Below are 13,428 nucleotides of genomic sequence, written 5' to 3' on the forward strand. Positions count from 1 at the left end.
GCCCTCACAGAGATTCACCCCCCAAGGCGCCAGCGGGGTTCCCCCCTTCAGGCGGGGGCCCCACCCCAGCCTCCTCATCCTCAAAGTTTTGCGGTGAAACTTTGTGCCTCCCTACCGCTACGGGCACGCCTCCCGCCCGGTGGTAGGAGCGCGGCGCTCCGAAGCGGGCAGGTAAAAGGGGTGGCGCGGGGGCGGCCGGGCCGGGCGGGGCGCACCGGGGCGGGGCGCGGAGGCCGCCTCCGCCCCGGTCGACGAGGCGGGTGGGCTTGTTTGGGGGTTTGCTTCCTGACCCTGCAAGCAGCCTGTTTCTTAACGCGGCGCTCCGCTGCCGCCCAGCCCTGGGGTGCCGGGTGTTTTACTAGCGGGAGGAGGCAGCAGACGGATCGTGGCCGCCTCGGTATGTTTTCACCCTGGGGGATGGGGGTGGCCCGGGGCGAGAGCTTGCTTCGTCTGCTGCGGATCTACCGGGGCGCTTCGCCTTCCCGGGGCCGCCGTGGTGGTAAGGGGCTCTCGCTCACGGGACCGGCTGTCGAGGGATGGCTCCCTACGGAGATGGAGGGTTGTGGGTTGTTTCAGGAGCTGGGCGCTCTGGAGCGTCCCCCAGAAGTTCAGTGGAAACCTATTACTCCCCTGCCGCGGTACTGTGCGAGGGAGCGCTCCGCAAAAGAAGCAACTTTTCTGCTGACTACTCTTCCTCCATTTCCCCCCCCCCCCCCCTTCACAGTCATCACACGAGAAATCGGGAATTCAGGGCATATCTATTAAATTAAAAAATAAATAAATAAATATTAGTATTGTCTGTGCGTTTTCAAGCAGTAACATGAGTGATTAGGGCAACCAGGCTGCAAGACTGGCGTGCTGAAAACACTTTGTTTCACTGCGGTCAATAAACAAGGTCTTATCATTTAATTACATGAAAGAAGAAAAAAAGAAAGAAAGAAAAAAGACTGTTGACGCCTTTTTTTTTTTTTTTTTTTTTTTATTCCCCAGTCTTAAGTGGGGAAATGGGGGAGTCCATCTCCAACCTTGCCTATAAGATTCAGAGACATCAAGTTGCTGTCTCGCAAGCTGTTTCTGTATAACTTTCCATAATCCATGTGACTTTCACAGGACTGCTCACTGTCCTTCAGGCAGGTGAGAGCTAAGCATGCCAAACACGTCTTTGTGTGCTCAGGTACAGTAGGTGCAGTCCTGACTGGGAGCTATTATGGAAAATGATAAAGCCTTTATTCTTTTTGAAGTGAGGATGTGTTCTGGTCTGTAGAATGAAACCATTGGTATTGAATATTTTGATAAACTGGTAAAGTTCCAAACCTATAATTTTCACTGCTACTGGAGTGTTTTTGTGTTCTTTAAGCAAGCAGAACTTTTCACAAAGCTGATACGTTAACCTACACACTCATGTATAGGACAGCTCTGCATTTATCTGTTGTAAACATGAGCACAGCTGCTTTCTATTTCATTTCTATGAGAACTGCAGCTTTCTATTAACTACAAGCTAATTAACTGGACAGTTACTGTGTGGATTAAACTAATATCATCTGAAGCTCAAGAGGATTTAAGGTTGACAGGTAGGACCAGGTTAGTGTCCATAATTCTACATGATCTCAGAAGTAATGTGGCTACTATGGGCTGGTTTCAGTCACCTGATACAATTCTTATGGGAATTTTTAATGGCATCAGAAAACAATACATGCTCTGTTAGTAAAATGAGTCTTATTTTTATATATTACTTCATTAAGAGTTTTTTCTTTGGAAAAATATTGAAGGGGTAATAAGAAGCAGGCTTTAATATATTAAAGTGGCCAAATTGAAAGCAAAACATATTTACTGTGCCACATTATTCATTTTGTATAACATATTGTATGCTATAAAGTGCATTAATATGCACTTAATATGCATTAATAACAAAACATAATTTCTTTAGCAGCATTGAGGTTTTATATGTAACAAGGGAAAGTAAAGTAGAAAAATGCTAAATATGTGCAACTTGACTGGTGGGAAGTTGCTCTGGTGATGTTGATGTTTGGAATTTTCTGATTATTCTTGAAACTTTAATTTTAAGATTTTTTTTTTCTTTTTGAAGGGGCTTTATTGTTTCAGGATTTTCAGTGGGCAAGGGAAGGATGCTTAATTTAAGCAGTTTTCTTCTCAAAGAAATCTACGTATTTTCATACAGAAGATTCCATTTTATATAAATATATATGTATTTCAGATATGTATTTCATGCAGCAGGTTTCATTGTTTTTCTTACAGAACTCTAACAAAATTCTCTTAACCTGATTTGCGAGGCTGGTAAGCAGTAATCTGTTATTGCCAGTGGAAAAAGTTGTGCAGGCCAGATGGTGTCTTCAGTTACACTTATAAGAAGGCTGTGTCCGAGTGTCTCTGGAGGTTGAGAAGTTGCTGAGGTATGGAGGCAAGGCTGATGTATCAGTGGCCTGACTGTTAGATCATAAAGGGAGACACTGGTTATCTGCCTTCAAGCCACCAGGTACTGATATACTGGCTGTCATGAGATGGGAGAGAAACTCATCGCTGCGCTGCCCTCTGCTTAGCCCTTGTAGTGAAGTCTGGCAGAGTTCTAACCTTTTAGACCCTCAAGTAGATTCCTATGGATTGAAAGGGCAACATTATGAAACTTTTTTTTTTTTCTTTTTTTTTTTTTTCCCTCACTCCTGTGAATTTGCTCAGCAGGACTGTTTGGTTATCTTGATTTGATTATGCATTTAATTCAAATTTCTCTAAAACTTTGACTTCACCCAACCATAATTCTCTGCATAACTTGCCAGAGAGAGAAAAGAGCAAATACTGTGTATTTATTCCTAGCAACTATTGGGATAAATCAGAACAAAGAATAGCACTGCCTTATAAGAAGAACTTTGCAAGCATTGTTAAGAGCTAGGGCTGTACCTCATGTTGTTGTGAAGCCAGAGAGTTGAGGTGTGGAGAGTGGAAAGGTGATCCCAGAGGATACGCATGAAGTAGGACACAAGCTAACGGACGAGAAGTGAGGGAGGAGGGGGAGCAGTGAAGTGAGAAGATACTCTTGTATCCTTTCGCTGACTGTGCTGAAAGTAGCCTGGGCGGGTGTCCAGCAGGACATTCCTTGGCGCAAAATTATCCTGCCATGATACTCCTGTAGAGGCATCAGGAAATGTGTTGCTTCTTGGGGGTAAAAAGAAAAGAAGGAAGGAAAAAATGATGTGTGGGCTGTGAAGGGCTGCAGTAGCTTAGTGTGCTATTTCTCATTTTCCTTTATTAACTCAGGTGTGTCTTCGGAGATGCTGAGTGAGTGGGAATTTGTGGTAACCCACAGTAACACGAATGCTTTGACCATTATAAGGAGCATCTATTTATTCACTGCTGGCTAACCACTAATTATGATCATCCTTTTTCAGGTGGAGGAAAAAGTATGGAGGGGAATTAAAAAGAGGAATAATACATTGCCTCCAACTACTTAGAAGCCCTTCTGTATTTGATTTTAGAGCTAGGTGATGGCAAAGGGAATAGTCTCAAGGAAATATTAAGTTAGCCAAATGTACTACAACCAAGAACCACTGGTTTTGTGTGGTCTAGAATAACAGGAAGCCAGGAATGGTATTTGAGTGCTAGAGATGCATCTCCTCAGCTGCAGGTGTATTTGCTTGCCAGGTAGAGAAGGGTGGATGATGTACTGAAATAAAGAAGCATGCCAAAAGCAGGATATGGACTCTTACTCATTTTGGGGGTGGCTGTGCTATTTCATTTGCTTGTGTTGGCCCTGTGTAGGAATTTGCACCTTTGAACAGAACCCAAAACACAAACGGGAAAAATGCAGGGGTTTTACATTAGTGGAATGTGGATTCCTGAAACTCTTAAATTTGACAATGGAGTTAAGCAATTTAGCCTCAGAAGTGAATAACTATAAACTTGTCAAGTTTCTAATTTTTGCTGCAAAGAGCTTTGTGTTGCCAACACAACATTGTGTTGCATGTACTGTTTTTGTCTGCTGTTCTCTCTCCATACATAATAGGAACAGTATGTAGCAATCTCTCTCAAAAAGTTGAAAGGACTTGAAATTTTAGGGTGCAAGCATCCCTAACATGTTCCCTTTGCAAGCTTGAGTTGGAATGGCACATTAGGGCACATACCTCCAAAGAGATGAGGAGAGGTTAAGCTAAAGAAAAACTTGATTTCATCATAGCTGAGAGAGTCATAGCAGTTAGGTTGTATTAGGTTTCCTGAAGTAACCATCCTATCCAGTATGTCAAACTACTGCCCAGTAGAGCAATTTGGACCAGGACAGAGGGCAAAGAAAGATCTACAGCTTAACTGGAATGCTAGGCTTCCACGTGGATAGGACTGATCTCCTCTGAAAACACTTAGGTTGAAAGCAATTGATTATTTGCTCTTCCCTTGCAGTCACAAAGGAGCATTCATCTTGATTAAAGAATATTTGCAGATATGTTCACTTTGCCAGGATGCTGGGAGTGTTTTCCACGACCGTTGCATTTTAATGCTGAAAGAGCAAATTTGTCAGTGTTGCATGGCCATTTTTCAACTTCTACTAGAAGACTACTGGACTCAGACTTTTTTTAATGCAACTATCACTTTTTCTGTATGTGGGTTACAAATCACTGTATTAAATAAATTAAACTACTTATTCAAGCTGAAAAGCCTTTAAAAATATTATAAGGTAGCAGAATAGGTTTACATTCTAGATGGGTTTGATCTATTTAGAGTCTAACCAATGCTGAAGTAGGTATTCTTATTTAAAGCTAATCTTAAAATGTAACCAACACATAAGTGTTGGTTACAGTTTCATGTAAATAAAATTACAGTTAAAAATAAAAAAAAAATAACAGTTTCATGTAAATAAAATTAAACTAATTGCAAGAAACCTGAAAACTTGATACAAAGATAAATGTAACGGCTGATGGTGGAGTAGGATTTTTTTTTCTTGGTGTTCTTTTGTAGTTTAAAGAGGTATTAAAACACTTTTTTAAAAACAAACTTCTATCCCCTCAAAACGAAAACTATCCTAGTAGAAAAACCTCTATTTTTTTATTTTTTTTTTTTTTTCATATTACAGACTAAATTGCTTGCTACTGCTCCTGGTTTTTACTGTGCATCCAAAAGATGATAATGCAGGGCTTGCAGGTGGTGCTGCCTGCAGTCATGATGGTGCTTGGGCAAGGTCAGCTCTATATCCTGTGCCAGCATGTGTCACAGATGCATATAATGGGTGGTACTGCTAACAGAAAAACTGTAGGCACCTGGTTAGGGCTGTAGTTTGATTAAACTGGTGTTTTCCCACTTCATTTGTCAGAAAAGTTCCCATTCCATTGTTTTGTGGAGTAGCTTTTAGTTGGATCAAGTTTCTGAATGTTTCTGTGTGGATGCGTAAGCCCTGCTGCTGGCAGAAGGGGCAGGGCAGTCAGGGTTGATGAGAGCAAGTGGCTGGCAAGAGCTGCAGTGCCAGCCTACACATGTTGGGAATGTCTATGGAGCTGTGTGAGATGTTGAAAGTAGAAAAAAAAAAAAAAAAGTTCTGAAAAGTTTCAGATGCTTCTTTGTTGGTCTTGAAATCTTTTGCTTCTTAGAAAACATAGTTACTCTGTTCATTCAGCAGCTATTTTTAATGGGATTCCCTGCTAAGCCTTATGTGTATGTGTATTTTTAGAAATTCAGCATGTATAGATATGACAGTGCTGAGCTACTTAAAAATACGAACTTTTCTTGTAGAACGTGCCATACTCTCAGTTTTCAGAATACATGTAACTGGTAAGTGTCTGCATTTTAGTTTTCCATTTATTTGAATGCACTTGAACTTCTGTTCTGTTCTTTTAATGTTTTTCTCTTTCAAATTTTTTTTTTTTTCAATGTACTGTCTTCCTTTAAAAGCTTGACTTGTTCTTTGCTGTAGTTTATGAGACACTTCTATCAGGTACTCACTTATAGGAGTGTTCCATTTTGTTGAATTTCAATGTGCTTTTTTTATCCTCTTACTGTTCAGGCTAGCTTTAACAGCTGCTCTTCAGTTTCTAGTAAACTGCTTTCAAATCAAATATGTCCTGATTCAGGTTAACAAGTTGGCTTTTTTTATGCTCTGCAGTGTCTTCTGTATGCTGTTATAAACTGAGTTTTATGGCCTGTTTATGTCAGGTGTAGGGTGTTAACTAAATTACTTCCTTCTTCTAGGCCCTCTGCTCTTCAAAATAGTAGTCATTTTTGCAAGATCACATTTCCAATGAAGTTAACATCAAGAATCAGGTTCTTGACAAATCTTTCCCATGTCACAACATAGCTCGGTAAAATGCTGATCAACTAATTCCCCAAGCATCTTATCTGGGGGCATTAACCATTATGGCAGTGGGTGATGTCCAGTGGTGTGGAGGTGGACTGGTATCTGTAGCCACTTGAAGAGATTTGCTTAATTCTCATCCAAGGGATTTGCTTAAATCCTGTCTTGACATCGTCAAAATTGTGAACAGCAATCTCAGCATTGGAAAATAATAGTTTGTGAGAGATACAGCTTGCATTCAATACACTGGATACAGATTCTTTGGTGGAGTATAAGAATGTATCATAAGAACTAACTGCATCTGTTATTATTCCAGGTCAGAGTCTCAGGGGAAGAAGTTCACATACTGAAGAAGATGCAGATGCACTGAAGATTTCATAAAAATGAGCCATGCATTATTCTGAAAGCTGAGAAGTAGCCCTCTGATAGGGTCATGAACCTAAGACAAGTCTTTGTGTCGCTACTGATGTTTGGAGTAGCTGGTCTACTCCTCTTCATGTATCTGCAAGCCTGGATTGAAGGACAGCATACAGGTACAGTAGGTTTTTGGTTTTCTTGTGTGTGTGCGTGTGTGTGTGTGTGTTTTGGAGGGGAGGGTGGGGAGGGGCAGGGTCAACTACTTTTTTTGTCCTGGTTAAAGTAATTGCATCCATGACTTAAATGGTTGTCAGACTTGTTTAATATCTATACTTCATACATGCATTAAGAAATAACTTGAATCTCAGGAAAAGATGACCCCAGGTGCCTAATTGTGCTATCAGCTTCGTTTGCGAAAATAAGCGTTGCAAATACGTACTGTGTCCAAGTCCACTTCTGATATAATTCTAGATGCTGATTTTTTTCCTCTGCTTTTTTTACATATTTTATGTTGTGTGGCAAAGTAATTCTTGAAGAATTATTGTAATGTTTTGTAGACAAAAGTGGGCTTCTAGGTAGCAACACTCGTACTGAATCATTCTAACCCAGTCTCGTGGTGGTGGTGTTGCTGTTAAAGCTGGTTAGATACTGGATTTACAAACTTTTTTTTATATCTAGCATCAGAGGCACATTGCAATTTCAGGTAAGTATTTATTAGCATTGAATAAGGGTTACACTTCTGAGCAAAGTTACTGTTGTGGCAATTTACCATGCTTTAGTTTGCCCCACGGGATGACCTAGATCCCTTTTTGAATTAAACAAGAACATATGATTCACATCAGGCCCTGCTGGATGCTCAGTTCACTGGACCAGTCCATAGTTAGTCTTGTGTAAACCCCTATGAAATGTGTGTTGGGTGAATATCCATAATATCTTCAACACCCACTGTTTTGCTCTGCAGATCTACTTCTGTTGTGCCACCCTATTTGATGGCCTATTCTTGGTTATAGTTCTGTACTTGTTTTGCAGTCCTTCTTCAACCCCCTACTCTCTCCCTCTACCCACACTCCCCCCAAAATATGGAATGATCCCAGTTTGTTAAGAAGTAATGATTTTTATGTCCTCTTGTCTCTATTGCTCAACTTCTATTACCTCTGTAAAACTCTAACTTCATAATATACTGATGCCACTGTGAAGAAATACATTTATAAAACCACATTAGTCTTTTGGTTTTATTGATCTGTGTTTTTATTCTGCATGAGCTGCTAGGCTCTATTTTAGAGCAGAGAAGGGTGGTTGTGGTGAGGTTCTAGTGTATTATTCCTGCAATTATTTGATGCTGATCTTAACTTTTTTTTTTTTTTTTTTTAATTAAGTGCAGTGCTCAGTGTTCATGTCAGCTTGTTAATGTTTCTCGGCTGATCATACAACCATGCAATATCTTGAGTTGGAAGGGACCCACAAGGATCATTGAGTACAGCTCCTGGTTCCACACAGGACCACCCAAAAAGCAGACTGTGTGTCTAAGAGCATTGTCCAAATGCTTCTTGAACTCTGACAGGCTTAGTGCTGTGACCACTTTCCTGGGGAGCCTGTTCCAGTGCCCAACCACCCTCTGGGTGAAGAACTCTTTCCTAATACCCAGTCTTACCCTCCCCTGTCCCAGCTCTATACCGTTCCCTTGGGTTTACATCTCTGCTGTCATCAGAGAGCAGAGATCATAGAATCATTGAGGCTGGAGAAGACTGCCGAGGTCATCTGGCCCAACCATCCTCGTACCATCAGTGACCCACCACCTAGCCATGTTGAACCCCATCCCAATGGCCTCTGCCCATCAACCCATCCTGTTCAGGTCCCTCTGCAAGGCCTTCCTAACCTTCCAGCAGATTGACACTTTCCCCCCAACTTGGTGTTGTCTGCAACTTACTGAGGCTATGCTCCATTCCCTCATCCAAGTCGTCAATAAAGATATTAAAGAGGTTAGTCACAGACATCAGCCTCTGGAGAACATCACTGGTGACCTGTCGCCAGCTGGATTTCACTCTGTTCACCACTACTGTCTGGGCCTGGCCATCCAGACAGCTTTAACCCAGCAAAGAGTGTACCTGTCCAAGCTGTGGGCTGTCAGCTTCTCCAGGAGAATACTGTGGGAGACCCATGTCAAAGGCTTTGCTGAAGTCTAGGTAGACTACATCAACAGCTTTTCTCTAATCTACCAGGCAGATCACCCAGTCATAGAAGGAGATGAGGTTGGTCAGGCAGGACTTACCTTTCATGAAGCCGTGTTGGCTGCGCTTGATCCCCTGGTTGTCTTGCATATGCTGTGTGAATGCACTCAAGATGATCTTTTCCATAAACTTCCCTAGGTCAAGGTAAACCAAAGTCAGGCTGACAGGACTGTAGTTCTCCAGATTCTCCTTACCACTGTTCTTATAGATGGGCATAAGATTAGCAAATCTCCAGTCGTCTGGGACCTCTCCAAATGACCATGAGTGCTGATAGATGACAGAAAGCAACCCAGCAATCACATCCAACAGTTCCTTCAGCACCCTTGGGTGAATCCCATCTGGCCCCATAGACTTGTGACAGCCCAGGTGAGGCTGCAGGTCTCTAACTCTTTCCACCTGAACTATGGGGGGTTTCCTCTGCTCCTCATCCCAGATTTCCAGGTCAGGAGGCTGAGTACCTTGAGGATAAGTGGTCTGACTAGTAAAGATGGATGTAAAGACATTAAGAACCTCAGCCTTTCCCATATCCTCAGTAGTCATGTTCCCACTGCATCCAGTAAAGTATGGAGATCGGCGTCTGCCCCTCTACTCTGCTCGTGAGGGAACTGCCAGCCACTGTGAGGCCTGCCCTCAGTCTCCTCTTCTCTTCGCTGAACAAATCAAGTGACCTCAGCCAATCCTCATACGTCTTGCCCTCTAGACCCTTCACCATCTTTGTAGCCTTCCTTTGGATACTCTCTAATAGTTTTATGTCCTTCTTATATTGTGGTGCCTCAAACTGCACACAGTACTCAAGGTGAGGCTGCACCAGCTCAGAGCAGAGCTGGACAATCCCTTCCCTCGACAGCCAGCCATGTCGTGCCTGATGCACCCCAGGGTACTGTTGGCCCTTTTGGCTGCCAGGGTACACTCCACTTAATGTCAACCAGGTCCCTTTCCACAGGACTGCTTTCCAGCCTCTTGTCCCCCAGTTTGTATGTAAAGCCAGGGTTGGAATCCCAGGTGTGGATTCCAGCACTTGCTGTTTTTGAACTTCATGCAGCAGTTGATGATCGCCTAACCCTCTAATTTGACAAGATCTCTCTGCAAGGCTTCTCTACCCTTAAGGGAGTTGATAGCTTCCCCCAATTTAGCGTGGTCTGCAAACTTAATATACCTTCAAGTCCTGCATCCCAGTCATTTATGAAAACTCTGAAGAGAACTGGCCCCAAAATGGAGCCCTGTTGCAAGTAATAGTGTATTTACAAGCTTATATTAAACAAAACTGTTAAAAGAGTTAAATTGACTGGCACTGGAATGGTTCCCATGTAATCAAGTGTTGACAGGAGGTTGTTTACAGAAACAGAGCTTGCAGTGGAATTCTACCTTGAAAAATCTCTACTGTTGTTGGGTATGTTAAGGGCAGATATCCTTGCTTTCAAGGTAGTTCAGGAATGTAGATGATGACTGTAGATTATTGATTTATTTACTTGCTGACATTCTTTACATTCCTTGCATCTTTTGTCCTGTAATTAACCTTTTCTTTCATGCAGTGCTCCTTGTTACCATTTCTCACTGTTCCCCTCCTTCCTTCCCTTTCACTCTCCATTTTCATTTTCTCTGTATGTGTGTACTATTAAAAAGAAACAGTGAAAAACAAAAAGAGAATTAGAAGATATGTTCTTTTAGGTAATCAGATGCTTTCTTTGGGGGGTTCTCTTTGATGTATTGCCATAATCTTCATCAGGAGAGATGTTTTCCTGATGAAAACATCATTTCCATGTGAAAATATTTCCATAACAAAATAGAAACTAACAGAGAATAACAGAAAGGGTTAGCGAGCTTAAAATGTGATTTCAGTTTTGAGTGCCCTTTTATCTCGCTGGACTGCTGTTTTGACAGCACTTCAGCAGGATTCAAAAAATGAATTTTGGCACTCTTGGCAGTGACTAGGTCTTATACATCAGAATGAGCATGGAGAAAAATCATTCTTTGGTGTCTGCTGTTGCATGCATGTCTTCCAATTTAAAATGTAGAAAGACATTCTTTTTTTTTTTTTTTAATTTTATTTCAAATACCTGTATCTCTTCTAAATATTCTGCAGCTCAATTCTCTCATGATTTTTATCCCCCTTTCCTGGTTGCTGCCTTAAGAGTTTCTATGAAATAAAGCACATTTGCATATTCACAATATACCTTAGTTTGTGGGTACTCTCCTTTTCTGCAGTGTTTTTCATATTTCTGTGTGTTGTACACTATAGCTTTTTTGAGGATGAACTGTGTCTGGAGAATCCCAAATTTATGAGCATCTTTATAAGAATTTTATGTCCTCTTCTGTGAGTTGCTAGTTGCACAGCTGTAAGACAGTTTTAGTCTACAAGTGGCTGAGTGTGTGATTTGATGTTCTGCTAAGAAATGGAAAGTGTTCCTTGTGTTTCTCAACTGCTATGCCACAAGACAATAGAGACAAGTCTTCATTGTAAGCATGACTATTTTTATCTTCCATACTCAAGACCAACAACAATCTTGTTTGCATTTGGTTGTTGAAGCATGGAAAGCTGGCTACCTTTGAGTTTAGGAACATAATGTATGTATTTTGCACCAGAGGGTTGCTGTTGATTACCACATATTCCTATGAATGTCTGACTTTATAAATCAAAATCATTGAAAGAGATGCTAGATTTAATTGATTACTGTTTATAATGTTCATACTTATTTCTCAGATTCTCATAGTTTTGATATAATTCCCAGTCAGATATAGATTTTGTGGGGAATTAGAAAATTGTATAGTAATATGCTGTTCCTCATTAGTGTTCTTACTATTGTATTAATCAATTTACTTTCACACTCACTGTTTGTGTTACCACATTTTGTCTTTCTAGCTGTTCATAATTTTTCACACTGGACCTAATGCCACTATTGTTGTATAGTTTAACTTCTTTTTCTCCTTTTGGCCATCTTCTTTCAACTAGCTGTTCACATCTCTAAGACCTCTGCTATGATTTGATTCCACTTCTTGTCTTATATCCTTGTTGATCTGGTCTTCTCTAAGCAAGTGTGTTGTTTTTCTGTTTGTTTGTTTTCCCCAATTTACTTCTGCAAACTTCCCTTCTCACTTACTTTTACCTAACCTATGAATCTGCCATCCTGTCCACCTACTTCAGGTGTACCTGTAGGCTCAGCACAGCCATGTCTCCTTCCTACTGTGCTTGGGCTCTTCAGGTTAATTCTGGTCACAGTCACCATCTCTATTTTTTTTTGTATTTTATTAAAAAAATAAAATAAAAAATACCATATCTTACATTTGTAGATGCCTAAGAAGCACCTCTTAATTATATGGTGGTCCTTTCTGATGGCTTTTTACAGAGATTAGCAAACTGAAAGAAAAGGTGAGTTCCTTGGTTTGGTACAGTGCATAGAGCGTTTAAAGACAGGATGATATAACCTTACTTGGATGTTGCAACATTCTTCTGCTGGGCGTCTTCAGTTCACCTCAATGGAGTAATAGGAAACAGACTTCTTGAGCAGTTTGAGACATGTCTGTAAATACATACAGACTTTATTTGATTGAAAACTTCACTGACATCAACAATGATCATGTAACATACATTTATGTTCTGACTACAGCATATATGTAAATACATTCATTTATATATGTTCAAATATAAAAATGAAATTGGTATAAATTCAATTTAATCTTACAGCTTTACTGGACAGTTTCCCGTACTGTCTTACATTGCTCACTGAGAGCATTAAGCACTGTGGTATTGATGAAAAGTCAATTGCCATTTATTGCGTGTTTAATAATTTCCAGAAGTATTAATCTCATACAGGAGGCAAATTTAAGGGTCTTCCATAGTTGAAGTTGAGTTTTATATCATGAATCACTTGAATTAAGGTGTGAGTGTGCAAAGCACACTTGCATTTTGACCCTTCTACGTTAGAGATGTGAATTAGACTTTAAGTTAGGCATTCAGATGTACTTCAAAACTTTTTTTTGGCGGCTGATGTGATTTGCCATGGCTGATTACTACAAAATATTCACAAAAATATTCTGTGATTAGACCTGTGTGCTGGGGGTTATGGTTTTCTTCTTTTCTCCTCTTAGTAAATTTCATCTAATTCATTGTTGTGAAGTGTGCGTATTAACTCCATGATTACCAGGAACTCCTTCAGTGTTTCATGAAGTGCAGTATGACTGATAATTCATCTGAAGCAAGGCTGCATTGCCCCTATTGTCCCATAGATTTCTAGTTCCCAAGTGTGGGAAAGTCTGTCTCTTCTTTTTCCCAGCAGCTGTGTTTCACCTTAGGGATACTAGCTTTCTTGTGCATGCTTTCTGCTCCCTTTGCAGGCTGCAAGCGTGGTTGTTTTGATTTTGCCCAGGGTCTTTGCAGCACTCTATGGGTGCCCAAACAGCTTTCTGCAGCTTGTGTGCTTTAGTGATGCAGGCTTTGAGCTCCCGAGTAGCTTCATGGAGACCCCATTCTGGTTCCTTAGGTCACGTATTTCATTTCTGTGAAGAATCTGAACAGAGTTCACTCAAATTGTCTTTAACAATCCCATTTTAAGAAAAATT

The 13,428-nt window shown here is 40.9% G+C and overlaps 1 protein-coding gene across 2 annotated transcripts in view; it reads left to right on the forward strand.

Annotated features, from left to right (window-relative positions):
• Window positions 1-265: 265 nt before the first annotated feature.
• Window positions 266-13,428, forward strand: part of CHST9 (carbohydrate sulfotransferase 9) — a 95,673-nt gene continuing 82,510 nt past the window's right edge. Inside the window, exons 1-2 of one of the 2 annotated variants that reach the window (XM_084307030.1) lie at window positions 266-397; window positions 6,603-6,819. In XM_084307030.1, the coding sequence (XP_084163156.1) occupies window positions 6,720-6,819 (100 nt within the window). In that variant the 5' untranslated portion in view covers window positions 266-397; window positions 6,603-6,719. Of the gene's footprint in view, window positions 398-6,602; window positions 6,820-13,428 lie in introns of those variants that run through there. The other variant, XM_084307033.1, reaches the window with a different exon arrangement.

This window comes from Netta rufina, assembly GCF_964035555.1.
Source record: "Netta rufina genome assembly, chromosome: 2".
Taxonomy (NCBI): Eukaryota; Metazoa; Chordata; class Aves; order Anseriformes; family Anatidae; genus Netta; species Netta rufina.